The sequence below is a fragment of the Brachyhypopomus gauderio genome, chromosome 14, assembly GCF_052324685.1.
Source record: "Brachyhypopomus gauderio isolate BG-103 chromosome 14, BGAUD_0.2, whole genome shotgun sequence".
Taxonomy (NCBI): domain Eukaryota; kingdom Metazoa; phylum Chordata; class Actinopteri; order Gymnotiformes; family Hypopomidae; genus Brachyhypopomus; species Brachyhypopomus gauderio.
In genome coordinates, this window is record NC_135224.1 from 20,092,412 (window position 1) to 20,110,942 (window position 18,531).

At 45.9% G+C, this 18,531-nt stretch overlaps 1 protein-coding gene across 2 annotated transcripts in view; it reads left to right on the top strand.

Annotated features, from left to right (window-relative positions):
* Positions 1–10,376, top strand: part of carmil3 (capping protein regulator and myosin 1 linker 3) — a 53,198-nt gene extending 42,822 nt beyond the window's left edge. For both annotated transcript variants that reach the window (XM_076972678.1, XM_076972679.1), the window contains 15 exons: positions 846–965; positions 1,096–1,209; positions 1,479–1,654; positions 1,980–2,067; positions 2,486–2,596; positions 2,763–2,829; positions 2,930–3,117; positions 3,590–3,684; positions 3,973–4,131; positions 5,020–5,218; positions 5,418–5,628; positions 6,021–6,160; positions 8,337–8,454; positions 8,652–8,729; positions 9,331–10,376. In XM_076972678.1, the coding sequence (XP_076828793.1) occupies positions 846–965; positions 1,096–1,209; positions 1,479–1,654; positions 1,980–2,067; positions 2,486–2,596; positions 2,763–2,829; positions 2,930–3,117; positions 3,590–3,684; positions 3,973–4,131; positions 5,020–5,218; positions 5,418–5,628; positions 6,021–6,160; positions 8,337–8,454; positions 8,652–8,729; positions 9,331–9,371 (1,905 nt within the window). In that variant the 3' untranslated portion in view covers positions 9,372–10,376. The remainder of the gene's footprint in view (positions 1–845; positions 966–1,095; positions 1,210–1,478; positions 1,655–1,979; positions 2,068–2,485; positions 2,597–2,762; positions 2,830–2,929; positions 3,118–3,589; positions 3,685–3,972; positions 4,132–5,019; positions 5,219–5,417; positions 5,629–6,020; positions 6,161–8,336; positions 8,455–8,651; positions 8,730–9,330) is intronic.
* The last annotated feature ends 8,155 nt before the right edge of the window (positions 10,377–18,531 follow it).

Consider the following 18,531-nt stretch of genomic DNA (forward strand, 5'->3'; position numbering starts at 1 on the left):
ATGTTAACACACACAATTTATTTATTTTACTATCATCACCTGTAAAGAAAGATCATGCCTGGAATTTCCCGTCCTAGTATGAAGAAAAACCTCAGTCAGCGTGAGCTGAATATTTTAAGGTTGATATAAGATGTGTCAGGTGTTGTGATGGTGTGCCCTTGAGTGTGTTTTGTTCATATATGAAGTACAGTTTTTCTTCATTATTCTTCACACACACACACACACACACACACACACACACACACACATCTTGATGCAAGTGTGTCTGTTAAATATGCATCTCCGGGCTTCCCCTTTCTCTCTCTCTCTCTCTCTCTCTCTCTCTCTCGCTCTCTCTCTTTCTCAGACACTGATGTTTACAGCTCTTGTAAATCTCATTTTTCATTTGAGAAGAATGACACAAGGGTTTGCGCTACAGTCTTTGTACCATAGTGAAAAGAAAATCAATTTTGTCATAGAATATTTTCCAGGTAGTAAAGTGTTCTAGAACACCAAACACAAGAATGGTATAATCAATTAGATCTCTCTGTCTGTCTCTCTGTCTCTCGGTCTGTCTCTCGGAGAGTGGCTGTTGTTGTGTGGGCGTGGCTGTGGGTATGTGGGTGTGGCTGTGGTTGTGTGGGTGTGGCTGTGTGGCTGGGCCTGCCACACTGAGACACTTTCATTTGAGAATGCTTTACTGCTATAACTATGATTAATCCATAGCAGTGCATGACACAAAAATTACAGGCGACATAAATAAACCAAGAAACCACACACAGAGTGAAAAAATGTATCTTAGAAAGGACAGACGTCTTCCCATTATGTCCAGAACATTAAGTGGTGTGTGTCTCTGCCTTCGCCAGGTGATGGAGCGTCTGTGTATGCGCGTTCAGCAGCAGGTGTGTTGTCTGAGAGCCGCCTCGGACACGGAGGAGGTGCAGGCCGCCCGGCAGGTTCTGAAGGAGGCCAGGAACTCCCGCGCGGTGCGTCTGTGACACCTCCACTCCTCAAACGGGCCGGGATGATCGCTCGGAGGCGGTCTTGCTGTGCCTCTCTCTCTCGCTCTCTCTCTCTCTGTGTTTCACTCATCGCTGTGTGTGTGTCCCCTTGCAGCTCTACCCATCTCTGTGTGAGCTGGCCCACGTGCTGTCCGTGGACGGGCCGGTCCGACAGAAGCTGGAGACCCTGTCTGGAGAACTGGCCAAAGCTGCAGACAAGGAACTTCAAGTGAGGGCCAAGAGGATGGATGGATGGAGAGATGGATGGATGGATGGATGGATGGAGAGATGGATGAATGGATGGATGGAGAGATGGATGAATGGAGAGATGGATGGATGGAGAGATGGATGGATGGAGAGATGGATGGATGGATGGATGGATGGATGGATGGAGAGATGGATGGATGGATGGATGGATGGATGGATGGATGGATGGATGGATGGATGGATGGATGGATTGTCGGGGCGATTGATTGATCGGTGGCTTCATCTGGCCAGGTGATTGTGGACTCCATGGTGTCTCTGTGTCGAGAGCTGTGTCCCATGTCCTCCGCCACTGCGGAGAACCTCTCGCCTCCTCTGTCCTCCATCTCGGAGCGCGTGTCCGTCCCTCGCTCTGCCATCCGCACGGCCCTGATGGAGAGAGCGGCGCAGGACGTCAACCAAGCCCTGGAGTAAGAGCTCCACCTCCACTCCCCTTCCCACGCAACCGTAATCCCACCATAACCTTAATGCCACTGCACCCTTAATCCCACCATACCCTTAATCCCACCATACCCTTAATCCCACTGCACCCTTAATCCCGGCATAAAATAGTTCAATGCAAATTACTGAAAGAGTTCCTAGGTAGTCAAAGAACTGATGCTGAACTAAAGCCCTCAGCGTATTGTACAACACAGGAGGCCGAGGTGTGTAGAAGTAAATGGTGGTTTTAATCTTCATGCACGGATGCAGCCATGAAACGCCACTTGTAGCACTGCGTGCTTCTGTCTCTCCCAGAGAGGTGAAGCTGACCGTGGTTTCCTACCTCACCAACTCCATCATGGACCAGATACTTCAGGAGCTCTACACCACACACAAGACCTTGGTAGGACTTCCAAACATTCTTCTGTGAGACAATTTTGCCTCTTTCCAATTAGTTAATCTAATGATGTACTTAGTCCACAAATGGAATGAATTTCATCTTTGTTAGTAGTACAGCTGTTTGATGAAAATCAAGCAGACTGTTGTGTTCACGCCAGTGTGGGCATTACAGCGGAAATGCCTGGTGAGTATGTGCAGAAGCCCACGCTCGGCCCAGCGTGACGAGTGTTCAGAGGGTTCTAGTGAATCAAGGCAAACGTGAATCACTCTGACAAACCTCAGTGTCAGAAGGCGGCTTGTCAGTGGGCCAAAGTGGTTGGTTTGGGTAACATCGTGACTAATTATACTATCGTCTAAGTATCATTGATCTCGGTGTGCAGCCTGACGCTATACCGTATGTCCTGTGTTCTCGTGATGTGCAGCTCCATCAGGTCTCGTTGATGCGTCGGCTGGAGGACGGTTGCACCGTCAGACGTACGCTACGTCACACCGAGGCCCTGGACGGCGCAGACGACGACTTCGCCATGTGCATAGTGAGTGCGCCGTTCTGAAGGCCCGTAACTGCGAAGACGTTCACACGTCGTGTTCGAGCGCTGGTTAAGTGCTTTCGAACGACACCGTCGCTCGCCCGTCTGTTTCGGTGCGATGATGTGGTGTGACGGTGTGACCACACCACTCATCGGCTCCATCTGTGTGCAGGACACCATAGCCATAAAGAAGCGCAGTTGTAGGACGAGGCGAATCCGGCCCGTCTCCACCAGACCGAGTGAGTCACGCCGCGGCCACCTGTTGGCTGCACGACTGGTCATTCACACGGTTAAGCTTATCGTTATTGGTTTAGTAATAGCTGACTCCTCCCCTCGCAGGCCTAGGAGATGACCCCGCCTCCTCCCCTTCACCAGCCATGCCCCACCCAGCCCCTCCCCTTTCACTCTCAGCCTCTTGGGAAACCTTGGCGTCCTTGCCTACCCAGGGTGCACCTCTACGTCATGTGACTCACTTCAGACCCCGCCCTCCAAGAAATCACAGGCCAGGACACGCCCCTGTAGATGTGGTAAGAGGCTAATCGCCAAGAAAAATAAATGTCCAAAATGTCACAAATAAGAAGGCACATTACTGTGATCGTCTAGATTATTCATCTACCCACGCTCCTCCTCTTTAATTTGCCTCCATTTGAATGCGGTGCTTACAGCACTGTTTTCTCAGCCAGCTTGTGTTATTACCCTGCTGCTGTTTATCCCTGGCTGGAGATCCTGAAATAGACTCTCGAGCCGCCCGGATGTTTTAAGAGCCGCTCCGTTTAATCACGTTTGCTCAGACCCGCGGGCCGGGCCGCAGGCTCCGCTCCAGATCCATCTGCAGATCCGTCTTGTTTGCTTATAAAACGAATGCATCATCTGAACACAGACTCAGCAGCCGGCGACCCGGTCCTGAGACCCGGTCCTGAGACACGCTCCCGTGCCTGTCCTCCCCGGCAACCTGCATCACTCATGTCATCGCCGCGGCGATTTTCTGTCTCCCTGCAGCATCCCTCCGAAAACGGTGGCGTGCCGATGCCGGGCGACGGCCTGCTGGACGATGGACTGCCGGATTTCTACTCCAAGCGGGTCTTGCCCGACAGGTCTGTCGTAAAGTGTTTCAGTCTGCAAAACACAGAGTTCAACATTATCAGCTCTAATCTAGAATCTCAAAGTTTACAATCATCAAGGAGATTTTACATGTGTACAAGTAAGCAGCATCTGTTATACAGGGGCAGGCCCAGTTACGATTTTTTAATCCGATTTATTTTAAAACTTTTCCGAAGATAGGCTTGATGCTAGCTAGGCTAGTTAGGCTAGCATGGCGACTGGAAACGTAAACAGCTTGTAAGTCCTCTCTGGCCCCGCCCCCATCTTTGTTTGTCCTGCAGTCAGCTCTCCGCCCACGGTCTCTCACAGGCCCTGAGGCGGAAGAAGAGACGCGGCGTGTTGTCCATCCTCACGGGCTTCCGGAAGAACCGGAGTTTTGCATGCGAGGTGCCAGACCCTGATGCCGGGGGCGGGGCCTGTGGCGATGAATGCCGCACCAAGTAAGCTCCTCCCTTTCATCCTCCACACAAGGCTGAACGTCATACTGTCCTACACCTTACAGTTAAACCACTCAAACTGAAACTGTAGGCACCCTGTTCAGGGTTGCTTCCTGCCTTGCACTTCATGCTAGTAGCATAGGCTCCGCCCCCACAGTCCATGAAGCCAGGATAGGCTCCGCCCCCACAAGCCAAGCTGCCAAGATAGGCTCCGCCACTGCACCACAGGCTGCCAGGATGGGCTCCGCCCCCACAATCCTGAGGCGGTTTAAGTGGTTTAAAAAATAAATGGCTTAGAAAATAAAATGCATGAATGAATAAAGAATCATGGGAGCAGAGAGATGTTTTCTAGTTTTTCCACCTTCTGTTCTAATGTTCTTTCACATTTCCTTTCAGGAAATATTTGTGCATTAAGGAATGTTTTGGTGTGGTTGTTGTTTTTTGGATTCATATATTTGCAGCTCAGTGGAGCGCAGGTTTCTCTTACGTAACAGACGATGGACATTATATACACACACACATATATATACATGTATAGTGCTGCCTGTGGTGTCGGTGCTAAACATTTTCTTTGGTTTTCTCAAAAGTAAAAGCCTCCCAACAAAACGACTTTTAGCCTGTGTCAGCTGTTTCCCAAAAAGCAGGCCTGATAAAGGATTTAATTATTTGATTTTGTTTTTTTGTTTTTTTGGTAGAAAAGGTCAAATCAGTTCTGTGGTAATGTGTTTAAATATAATGATTGCCATTTTGCTTTATCATTGAACGGACACACTTGTTCAGGCTGTTTATTCTCTCAGATTTTTTGTTATATTTAGTAATGTGTTCTTTATTTTGCTCTGATCATTATTGTTGTTTTATATTATTCCTGTTGTGTCTTGTTCCAAACCTTAGTGTCACCACAGAGAATGTGTACTCCGTGATTCAGCACCCCAAGGATCTCGAGGGGGTGGAGCCACTGAGCAAGGGAGCCAATGGCATGCTAATGGAATTGGGGGCGGAGAGAACGCCTCAGCTCTCCCGACGACCAATTTACAGCATACCGTTGCCAGGGATGACAGGGTTCAGCCCACCTTTCCTCTTACAGAGACAAGTATGCTCAATTTGACCAGGTCCACTTCAACACAAACACACACACACACACACACACACACACACACACACACACACACACTGCAGTGGCCGAATGTTAATACCACTGCCCAGGAAGCTTTCAGACAGCTAAGCAGGAAAATATAGATTATAGAAAGTTAATTTGAAGTCTTCTCCAAATCACTCTTTTCTCTCAACAGTCACCTGACTACAGCGAGGTGTTGAGCTCCTCAGAGGTGAGTCTCGCCAGCGAGGACACGTCCAGGTCACCTGACTGCCAGGCAGAGGGACAGACGGCCCCTCAGGACGGTCACGGCCAATCAGCTGAGACAGGGGCAGGAGTGGGGGCGGAGCTAGAGCTGCGTGAGAGCCAACAGAAGCCAATTCCTCCGCCTCAGAGGAGAAAGCCCAGTAAGACCAGTGCGAGATGCTGCCACCTGCTGGAAGATTTGAGTAATGCTGCTGATTTTTATAACCGACCCGTCACGACCTGGGAACAAAAATAATTCTGGACCTTAGGGATTGTGAATATGAATGTGAAAACACCGTTAAAAAACAATTCATCTTTCGGCAGTGCAGGGATTAACTGGGCTTAATTTGCAGTGCAGGGATTAACTGGGCTTAATTTGCAGTGCAGGGATTAACTGGTCTTAATTTGCAGTGCAGGGATTAACTGGGCTTAATTTGCAGTGCAGGGATTAACTGGGCTTAATTTGCAGTGCATGCAAATGTCACTGATGTTTTGAACGCCTTTGCCGTCGGAGGCTTAGCCCTTCTGTCTGTCCCTCTGCTTGGGTTCAAAGACAAATCCGCAGAAGATAATGAAGATGTGAGAGCCGGGTCTGAAGAGAGGGATGACAGAGGAGAGAGAGCGAGGGATGATGGAGGTCAACACGAGTACCCACAAAGAGCCCATGGAGAAACTCCACCCAGTCCTGAACAGGTGTGTAAGGTGTTGGTGTGCATGTGTGTGTAATCAATAATATCATCCATTTATATATGCCTTTGTTTGGACATATATAAATATTAGTGGTGGGACTTTAACGCGTTAATTTCGATTAATTAATTACAGGAAAATTAACGCACTAAAAAAATTAACGCATTTTAACGCACGATACACTTTTGCATCGTGGAATGTTTCTCAGTGCACGAGTTCCAGGCGTACAGATTATATGGACGCACGATAAGATGAGCATGATGCAGATGACTGAAGAGGCTACGCTGGTGGATGGGAAATTTAAATATAAGAAACTTCCAAATGGAAGTTCAAACAAAAATAGTGTTATTTACACTTTATGTAGGAAGAGTTCGCTTATCACAGGAGCACTTCCACCCTTCGTTACCACCTCAACGCAAAACATGTTGCAGCTAAAGCTGGGCGTACACTGCGATATTTTAAATCGTGTACTCAGCTCCAGCTCAAACTGTACGACTTAAGCTGGGCGTACACTGTGCGATTTTTGGCCCATTTTCAGCCGATTTTTCACTCGTGCGACTATTTTTCGATCGGGCCGAGTTTCGGCTCAATCGCGTGTCGTGCATCGTATAGTTTACACAGGTAAACGAGGAGCGATTCACACCTCACGACCAACTCCCGATCAGAAATCGCAGCGTCGCAAGAATATCAAACATGTTTGAAATTCAAATCGCTCCTCGTGAGATCGCATGAGAGCGTCGGGTCGTATAGTGTGAGTATGTGAATCGTGAGCTGTGAATTTTTAAACCCTGCGATTTAGTCGTACAGTTTGAGCTGGAGCTGAGTACACGATTTAAAATATCGTACAGTGTACGCCCAGCTTAACTCGTTGCGGAGAGTCGGCTCGTGGAGCTGCTTCAACAGTGCGATACTCTCACGAGGAGCGATTTGAATTTCAAACATGTTTGATATTCTTGCGACGCTGCGATTTCTGATCGGGAGTTGGTCGTGAGGTATGAATCGCTCCTCGTTTACCTGTGTAAACTATACGATGCACGACACGCGATTGAGCCGAAACGAGTGAAAATCGGCTGAAAATGGGCCAAAAATCGCACAGTGTACGCCCAGCTTAACGCGCAGGTCAGTAATGATAACTTAGCTGCTAAATGTATTCCTAGTACGATAGGGTGACCTAAACGTCCGCATTTCACATCCTGTCCCGGTCGTCCCGGGTTTTTTTTTAAGTGAGGAAATGTCCTGGTTTTTAAAGTACCTTCATTGGACTATTAAGACTGGATTAAACTTTCGCGAGTGACCGTAGCGCGCGACTCCGCACGCGTTTATACATGACGCGTCATATTATTTGTGTTGTTCGCTCTCAGTGGTCGAAGATAAAGACTTACAAGAAGCGCTGCACATTGCGTCAACTGATGCAAGTTATGAACTACCGTCCAGGGGTGAGTTTCCCAAAACGTTCTTAGCACCAAGTACTTCTTAACCTCGTACGTAAGAACGAGGGGAAAAAAAACAGGTTATTACTCAAGTAAAACAGATTATTGTGAAGAGCGCCACAAATGTGGCTCTGACTGGGGATCACTGGACCTCTGTTAGCAACAAGAATGATCTTGGTGTGACAGCTCATATTATAGATGATGAATGGAAGATCCAGTCATTTGCTTTGAGCATGCAGAAGACCACTTCTAGGCACTATGGAGATGCCTGTGGCAGAGGCCTGGGAAATTTAAGAAAAGTATACCATCTAAAATGGTATTAAAAAACATCTTCTGATTTACTTCAATTCTTCCAATATCCTGAGCAAAACTCCCAAAATTAAACAACATTTTTGGTCAGAATTTCCAATGTTCTGAACTGTTTTCTGCACTCATAGATTAGTCTGTGTAGTAGACTGGTGGAAAAATAAACAAGATGTTGAAGTTTGATTATGTTCATTGATTCATTCATCATTCAAACTTAAATTAATATTTCTCATGTTAAATACTGAAATGCGATTAAAATGCGATTAATTTCGATTAATTAATTACAAAGCTTCCGATTAATTCGATAAATTTTTTTAATCGCGTCCCACCCCTAATAAATATTCAATGAAATGCGTCTACACTACGCTCCCATTACCTCTGTTGTGTGTGTGTGTGTGTGTGTGTGTGTGTGTGTGTGTGTGTGTGTGTGTGTGTGTGTTCTCCAGTTATACAGTTCACCTAAGAAATCTCCACTACGTGATGTGCCCAGTGAGAAAAGACCTCTTGTCCCGCCCGCCTCCGCCAAGCCTGTACTTAGATTGGTCGATTCTCCTGTCAGTCAAGGTTATTGATTCACTTTAAGTCATGTCTGGTAAAAATTGGAAGCAGTTGTCTTTTTATGTATTATAAAAAATGAACCAAGATATCAGTGACTGAGTAATCTATATTATCATAATGTTAAAGGCATCATGTAACTGATTATGTTTCCAGTGATGATGATGATGAGGATGATGATGATAATAATGATGTTTTATGGCTAGATGATGAAGAAGAGCCCATCTCAATCCGAGATCTCATCAACGCTCAGAGTAACCTAACGTCCGACTCGTGCGAGGAAGGTAAGTCCCTCCACACACACCGTACCGTATCGTAGAGACAATCGTACGGTTTGATCATTCATTGGCTGCCTACTGCCCATAACGTCAGTGTCCTCCAGACCTTCATCAGGGTCTGCTCCTCCTCTTCACTTCCTGATGTCATTCAGCCCAGCGCAAATGTCGTATGACCTCGTATGACTTAGTTTAAGAGGTGGCCATATATTATGATGGCTGATGACGTAAGTAACCTGGGTAATATGATATGATGGTAATATGAACTTGGGGTCCACGACTTCCAGTAAATTCAGATAAAGGCATCGGAAACATGACATGTCTCGAAACCATCTTGGCGCCCCCTGCTGGCACCAAGGTGAATTGTCAGTGGAGGGATCTCTCTTATTGCTTGGTGTGCCATAGTGTACTAGTGTGTGTGTGTGTGTGTGTGTGTGTGTGTGTGTGTGTGTGTGTGCATTATCTAAGTAGATGGCTCTGAGATGAATGAATTCAGATTCTTTCCCACTGTGTTTCTTCCATCTCTCTCTCTCTGTCTCTCTCTCTCTCTCTCTCTCTCTCTCTCTCTCTCTCTCTCTCTCTCTCTCTCTCTCTCTCTCTCTCTCTCTAGATCATCCAAGTTCAGTGTCAAGCAGCAGTGAAACCTCATGACCAATCAGCACTCAAGCTCTGGTTCTGTACACAAGAAGAAATGTCAGAGTTCAGCAGAATCAAAGTGGTCCGAGGGCAAACTGGGAGAGGAGAAGAGTTCTGGATGTCGGTAGAAATCAATAGTGGTACAAAAATGTAATAACAACAGCTCTGATTCTCTCAGTTACATTTCTGTCTCACGATGCTTCACGTGGAGTCCCACATGGTCACAAACAACAACCTTCACACACTCATGTTCCGTCTGAGAGGTCATATCAGTTTATTTGTCAAATCCTCCATCATACGCAACCGCTGCTTTCTAGTTCTGATGTCTCTCCTTTCTCTTTCTCTTTCCGTCTCTCTTTCACACCTTTCTCTCACTCCCTCTGTTCTTTCATTCTCTCCCCTCTCTTCCCTTTCTCTTTCTCATCTGGCGTGCTGTCTCTTTCACGCTCAAACAAAGGTATAATTACTAATATGTCCATACTGCTCACCCTAAGCCAGATATGACTGGCTTACACAGCTTGCTTTGACATTTCAGGATATGATGCATCACCACATTGATCCATCTGTTTCGCCTTTATTTCCAGATTACAATCCATAAACGTTCACTGTGTAGCATTTCACACTTTGTACTGTTTCTCCTGCCTCCATGTAATCTTCAGATATGTGCTGATGTTTAATGGACATCGATGTCCATTAAGCCTAATAGGAAATTTGTAAATATATGAATGAGATTTTGCACTAATCATTGATTCAGTAATAATCGCCATGTCTTTAGCAGCCACATTCATCATTAATGTTGTGGATTTTAAATTTGCTGGGGTGGGGTGTTCGTTTGTTTAGAGACGACAATGTCACGGTCATTTTTACGGTTCCAGTCCTGTTCTTGTCCAGATGAATATTATGAACATATGTGGTAACTATTTTACGCTATTGAGTGAGATTTTGCTGCTTTTGCGTTAGCTCTATTTTCTACTGACAGTGATGTAAATGTAACCAATAAAAAGGTGTCTCTATGCAGAATGTCTTGAATGGCTTTGGTGAATCCTCAATTCTGTTTAAACTGGGTCTCGGATGGTTAGTTTTACTTTCACTGCGTCTCCCGGTCCTACACGTTTTCCATGAGGAATTATAATGTTTCTCATATATTTTCTGAAAGGTGCTGTTATATAATGGGGAATATGTTGAGTCAGTATGCAGGCTAATACGTTTAAAACGCTACTGCACTGCAATAGCAACTTTTTGACGCGCTCATTGCAGATGAAACAGCGGCCTTTTGAAATAACGTCCGCGTATATTGGTTGCTGGTGAACTTTTACCGTGTATATTGGAAAATAGTGATACGAGTCCCTTTCACACTGGACAGTGTTGTCCTACTGTCACATAAGAGTCTAACGTAAAGCCACAGGTTCAAGCTCCAGCTATGAGCTGTAATTCTCCAGGATACAGCAGTGCAATTTGAAGAGTTTTACTCCAAGTATGCACATCTGAAAATACACTCAGTTATATGAAATGTATTTACGATGTAGTAGTTATAATGCGGTGTTAAAGAAAATGACTCGGTGATCATATGTAGTTCATGTAATGGACTACAGAGGGCACTGCGGGACTGCATCCAGAACCTTACAAACACCGCCGTCCATGGCCACAAGGGGCAGCACTGGGAAATATCGATCCATATTTATTCTACTAAACCTTCCGCACATAGCAGGAGATAACCGTCCCAAGGAGGTGGCTGTATCATCAGTTTTTCACGATAAAAATAGAGCAGACAAGCAAAGTTTGAAGTGTTTTTTTGTTTCCCTAAGCTAAAATAGGTTGGCATTTGTATGTTTTACAGTGAATGTGGATCTGTTTTTAGAATTACGTGTCAGTGTTTTCACAGTGTTGATTTAATGGTTTAGTTCAAAATGTACAGAGCTTGTCTGTTGCATATTTGACCTGAGGAACGTTCCTCTTAAGGGTCCAGTCCTATCTTCAAGCAGAGGGGCCCACGTTCACTCTGCACTTCATTATTACGTGTGTGTGCATTCAAAATCAGTCTGTAATAAACGTATATTAAAAAGTAGCACACATTCAATTTCTTTCAGCAGATAGAAAAAAATTACCAATAAAACACCATTTATGATACTCATACCTGCAGACATGAGGAAAACAGCAAAATGTGTGTTGCTATGGCCGAAATTACATTTGATCAGACAAAAGAGTGTTCCTTCTCTCTCCCTCTCTCTCTCCTCTTCCCTCTCCCTCTCTCGCTCTCCTCCTCCCCCTCTCTCCTCCCTTCCTCTCTCTCTCTTCTCCTCTCTCTCCTCCTCCCTCTCTTTTCCTCTCTCTTTTCTCCTCCCTCTCTCTCTCTTTCTCTTCTAAGTCTGTGCTCACTGTGTACATTTATTGCAATCAATACAGGAGAAAACATTGACTGAGATTAGCAGTGTGGTCCTATGAACACCTTAATTAGGTGAAGGTTCACCTGCTCGAAGCGTTCACGAATCATTTCATTGTTAATGGCTGACTGGACCTCAGGTTAGTGCCCAAACGTGACCTCCACAAGCACAAGACCTCGGAAGGTAAACACGGCTGTCTGATCACACACACACACACACACACGTCTCTGATCTGTAAAGCATGTGCGCTCAGTGGCTTGCGACACCTTCTGAGATACCAAGTTCTGCTGTCATTCAGGCCTGTACTTCATTCATTAAGTCTTCTGAGACTTTGCGAGCTAATCTGTAGTGCTGGGAGCTCGTGGAGTATTTATAGACCTCTGTGTGGTCGTGCTCAGTCCCCCACCCCAACATGCCCCGATAACTGACCTCCAGGCTCTGGAATGTCTCTTTAACAACAATTGAATGCAATTCTCAGGGGAGCAAGTATGTGTGTGTGTGTGTGTGTGCGTGTGTGTGCGTGTGTCCTTCCCACAGTAATAGATGGTGTTGCGTCCGACACCACCTTAGAAAAGATACACAAATACACAAATCCAGCTCTGGTCATGTAATGGAATATTTGGCCAAAGTCGAATGCCATTCTGGAGTGTTTTGCATACTGGAAAATGTTATTTTCTTTGCATTTTGCATACTGAACACTGTTTTGGGACCCATTCAGTATGTGTGTAGTATGCAGCAGGCTATGTCAAACATAGACAATGTGTCCTTGAGAGTGGCATGACACCAGTGACATGGTTGTCATGGGAATAGTATAAACAAACAAAAAACATGCCTAAAATGCCCTGGATAAAATGTTCATGGACAGTACAGCCTGATGATTGGGTCCACCAGTTCACAAACGCCACTAATAAAAAAAAAAATCCCATATTGCCCATCAACTTAAAATTCATGGAACATGTTGAAATTATTGCTAAAAGCTGAGTGGATCTTGTGGAGTGTGATTCTCTGATGTTGAATAGAAAATTGTGAATACGTATTAGATAGAAACACAGTATTCTGAGGGCCAGAACATCTCTGGAAGGGTCAAATATCCTTTTATCCTTTTATCCTTTCAATTTCATGCATTTAACAGGAGGATTATAATTTGAGCCACAGTCGTGTTCTGATTGGCCAGTTATTTGCCATTTTGATGAGCATATGCTAAAGTGGTTAGTAAAAAAGATGCTAGTGTAGACCAAAGTGTAGCATGAACAAACCCACAGAAGGCATGTGTGCTGCTCGCTGGTGTGGGTGACCTCCTACCTTCTACCATGTGGGGGCTTCTCCCCTGGCACAGATCCCATAAGCGGATCATCACAAGCTCGTTCTGGGAACGTGGACGTCTCCCTCTGGGGAGGAGCCTCTGAGGCAGAAGATCAGGAGGAACCTCCGTCGGAGGACAGATGGACAGATGGACAGATCTTCTCCAGTGCGCCACGCGTGGTGAAAACTACCCATGTTCATGGAGGACCACAAGGATTAGTCTTCCTGGAGAAGAATTAGTGGTGTCCAAAAAAAGGCAGCAGGATATCGCTGAAGATCGAGGTCCTGTTTTAGAAATCCTAATGATCAGAGCTTCTCAAACACTGCAGTTGAAGCACAGCAGAACACACTCACACTCACACTCACACTCACACTACTGAACACTGCAAACGTTTATAGGGCACAGGTTGTATGTTTGCCAAGAACATACAGAAATTATGTCATGCAGTTATGCCATTATCACTGCCTGTTGTTCAAATAATTACTTGCAAGGTTTATCAATCTGTTTAGACTGTATACAAGCTGAAGTCCAACTAATGTATGTGTGCGTGTGTGTGTGTGTGTGTGTGTGTGTGTGTGTGTGTGTGTGTGTGTGTGTGTGTGTGTGTGGAGAGCCTTGATCCTGTAGGTCATTGAAGATGATCACAAAAAAAACTACAGAAGTTTTGTGGAGGAAGTAACAGAAGAATCTTGGAAGGCAGATTCCTCTGTGGGATTGGACCATGCGATTCTGAAGGCACAGGGACTTTAGCGACTGACGTAAACACACCCTCACTAATCACACTGTATGTGAGGAATACATTACTGGAGTATTCACAGGTGGTCTGAACTGGGTTATATAAAAAAGTAAAGCTATACAGGGAATGTACGGAATCATGTTTTAATTGGGGTGGTTTCATAATGCGCATACATAATTCAAACGACAAGGTACGCTTCTGTAATGCAATACGCATGAGACCAAATACATTGACTTAATGTTTAGTCCTTTTAGATATATGAGCTTCTATGGTATTCGATATACTGTTCATTGTGTTGCGGAGACACCCTAGCTAACGTGTCCTGTGAGCAGTTCTCTACAGGTTCTCTCTCACTCTTTCTCTCTCTCACTCTTTCTCTCTCACTCTTTCTTTTTCTGTGCATGGGTGTGTGTTGTGGATATCATGCCGAAACTCAAAGTTCTGACGTATCTTGGCCAGTGACCTTGGGTGAATTGCTTTCAGAGCTGGTTATGGAGAATGACACTACTACACGAATCTTTATTGCGGGAAACGTGGTGTTCGTTCACACACTCTCTCCTCTTACAGCAGGATATTAGAAAGCAGGTGGCCGGTGATTTGACATGAAATTGCCAATAGCCTGTGTAGTCAGAACAGGGTTCCCAGTGTTCCAAGATCTAGAACCTGGTTAGACGGTATTGAACTGCATGACACACACAGTGTATTTATCTCTCTCTCAAACACTGTGGTTAGATGTAGTCACACTCTGAGAAGAGACTCAAGATTTCTGCCCTGTCTTCTCCTTGTCGTGTAATTCTTAGTGAGTTACGCCTCGTGTCTGGCTGACGTTTCAAGTGTCTCTTGAAAGCTTGTAAAAGGAGAGGGGGCGGAGCTACGGAGGACTGCAGGGGGATTGATCTGATTGGCCCGATTAAAGTCCGCAGACGTGGGTCCGTGTTAGTCAGCGTGTCTGCTGCGTGAATCCCCTCCTCTGCATCACATTCGCTCTGTGGACTCCGGATCGTAGAGTCGGAGCTTCTTGGCTGGAGGGGGTGGAGACGACCGGGTGGTGCCGTACGCCGGTGCTCTCCCCCTGCCTTTGGTCTGTGTCATGTCAGCCCACACCAGCACTGCGGTGAGCCTGATCACACACACCTACACCATCGCCTCCACCCTCTGCACCTCACTCAGTTACACACCCAGTCCTGTCCTGCTTTACAAAGTGTGAAACACACACATGCGCACACACACATACACATGCACACACATTGTCATTTGTAGTATGACCAACACACGCACTGCCCCACACGTTTACAGTGCAATCTATACACACACACACACGCACGCACGCACGCATGCACACACACACACACACACACACACACACACACACACACACACACTTGTGCGGCCACTTTGGGATGCTACATTCTTTCTAAGGGCAGATGGATTCTTCAAGAGCATCTTCGTCCCTATTATCATTTGCCTGTTATCATTCCATCCCTCTGTCTGTTGAACTCTTTCTCTCTTTCTCTCTGACTCTCTTATTTTGTTATTCTCTCTCTCACACACACACACACACACACACACACACACACACACACACACTTGTCAGCATTAGCGCGTACTCCCACCCTGAGCTACTAGCAGTAGTGTCAGCTCTTTTGTACCAGCCTGTCGGTATGTGCTGTGTTTACGGACTTTAGTGCATACTCATCCTGTACTTTATTGGCTTGTGTGCTGACCCTGACTGTAAAAGTATTACAAGTATTACAATCGTATTACAAGAACCTACAGCACAATACAAAACTGATGCCTGAGAAAAAGTTCACACTGTTAATGAACACTGATGAAATACAGAAATGAAATACTCACTCACTCACTCACCCACTCACTCACTCACTTACCCACCCACTCACCCACTCACACACCCACCCACTCACTCACTCACCCACACACTCACTCACTCACTCACTCACCCACTCACACACCCACCCACTCACTCACTCACTCACCCACTCACACACCCATCCACCCACTCACTCACTCACTCACTCACTCATCCACTCACCCACTCACTCACACACCCACCCATCCACTCACTCACTCACTCACTCACTCACTCACTCACTCACTCACCCACTCACTCACTCACTCACTCACTCACTCACTCACCCACTCACTCACCCACTCACTCACTCACTCACTCACTCACTCACTCACTCACTCACCCACACACTCACCCACTCACTCACTCACTCACTCACTCACTCACTCACCCACTCACTCACCCACCCACTCACTCACTCACCCACTCACTCACTCACTCACCCACTCACTCACTCACCCACTCACTCACTCACTCACTCATCCACTCACCCACTCACTCACACACCCACCCACTCACTCACTCACTCACCCACTCACACACCCATCCACTCACTCACTCACTCACCCATTCACTCACTCACTCCCACTCACCCACTCACTCACCCACTCACTCACTCACTCACTCACTCACCCACTCACTCCCACTCACCCACTCACTCACCCACTCACTCACCCACCCACTCACCCACTCACTCACTCACTCACTCACACACCCACCCACACACCCATCCACTCACTCACTCACTCTCTCACTCAATCACTCACCCACTCACTCACTCACTCACCCACTCACTCACTCACCCACCCACCCACCCACTCACTCACTCACTCACTCACCCACTTACTCCCTCCCTCACTCACTCCCTCACTCACTCCCTCACTCACTAACTCACTCACTCACTCACTCACTAACTCATTCACACTCACAAACTAGCTGAGTTTGTTGAATTTTGCTCAGATTAGATCAACTGAAGTTAATCATACAAATACTGGACGTGTGATTTTATCAAATTTGTGATTAAGCCCAGATCTTTTCAAAAGAATCCCAGAGCTCATTTTGACATGGTAAGTGTCTACTGAGTGTTAAAACTCTATTTAAAAAAGTCGCTGCTTGGGGAATAAATGTAACCCATGTAATGAATTCGCAAGTGCTGTTTGTGCATCAGTCCTGAGGCAAATGGCTAATTGGTTTGTTTGGTTCGGAATGTGATGCCAACGTTGGAGAAGTAATGAATACATGTGAATCGAATCCTCCCTCAACAATCCATTGTGGAAAACTCATTATCCTCCAGGCACAGTGCAGATGTGATGAAAGAAACTGCGTCCCAGTGAGGTCAGTTTACAGGTGGATGTACACAGACAACGGGAAGGCGTGACGTGACAGCCTCTCTATGTTTCCAATATCAGAGGGCCATTTACCAGTTGACACACCACAGCAAAGCTCCAGAGTGACACTCCCCAGACCCTGATGCGGTCCGTAATTACAGGAGTCATATTTTGGGCGCTTGTGAATAATTAGAGTCCTTGTCGTGCTCATCAAAGCCCGTGCATGCTGGCGGAGTTCTGCCGGGCCAGATGAGGCGGAGATACGCACGCTGAATGATGAGCTCACGGTGGTCGTGGCCGCTTCGCAGACTGAAGAACCACACCTAGTCTGGGAGGTGAGGGTTCTGTGGAACCCACAGTATGGCTACAAAAAAAAAGATCCCTCGTCTTCCACACTGTACAGTAGAAGGGATTAAAATACACACTCTGTGCAAATTGTATGATTTCATATATGTTTCTTTATTATGATGTCAGATGGTTTGAATAAGGAAGTAGTGGGTGTTAGAACCTGCAGTTAGGATTAGATTATGGTAGAGTTAGGATTAAATTGTGATAGTGTTAGGGTCAGATTATGGTAGGGTGGACTGATATTTACATGGAGCACTAGGGAGGGGAGGGGGCAGTCACATGACATGGGAGTGGGGCACACCAGTTTTCTACTGGAAAAACAGTAGATGGTGGCTGAAATCATGTTAGTCTCCAGGCGCTCTCCGTGGTGCTGAACCCCTTTCTCTGTGCTGGGTTTCAGAACTACTGCTGTGAACAGCTCCACTCTTGACCTCACAAGTAGTTCTGAAAGGAGGAGGTGCCCTTGAGCGAATCACATATGACCAATGACAACCACACACCTGAAGCTGCTCACTGCAGAAGCTAAAATAGCAGCTATGAAACCATAATGGTGAAGAGGATGAAGTGAGTTCATGAAATACTGTTACTACAAATTATCAAAATGTATATTACAGTACATACTCCAAAATCTACATGATATGGAAGTTGTTAAATGCAATTTCAAGACCGGTTGCATATCTAGGGTCCTCCAGAACTCTGGAGTAGTTCTGGGGCACGTTTTATTTTTTAACTAAAGTAGACATAAAAGAAGGAGCAACATCCCAGTGCCCAGCCTAAATCTCATGACCACATTGTGCAGAACTGCTGAATGAAGACAGAGAGATATGGCAGGAATATTTTATCATGATCTTGGTTCTCCCAAGGTTTCTCCCTAATCCCTGCCTGGGGAGTTTTTCTTTGCTACAGGTTTGCTCATTAGAGATCTGGACCCATACGCTTGTAAACCTGCTTTGTGATGACATGTGTTGTAAAAAGTGCAATATAACTAAATTTGACTTGACTTGAGATAATGAGTCTGGAGTTGGATACAGAAATTGGATAATCTGGAGTTGGATACAAAGTTTCCCTCAATCACATGTAACATGGGTTTTTAACATAAGCGCTTTATCTCATTTCTGTGCTAAGTGATGTTTTGTAATCTCAGGTGTCACTTCTAAGTACAGAGGCTTGGTCACTATTCAGGAACCTCCACTGTCTCCTCCACTCTGAGTC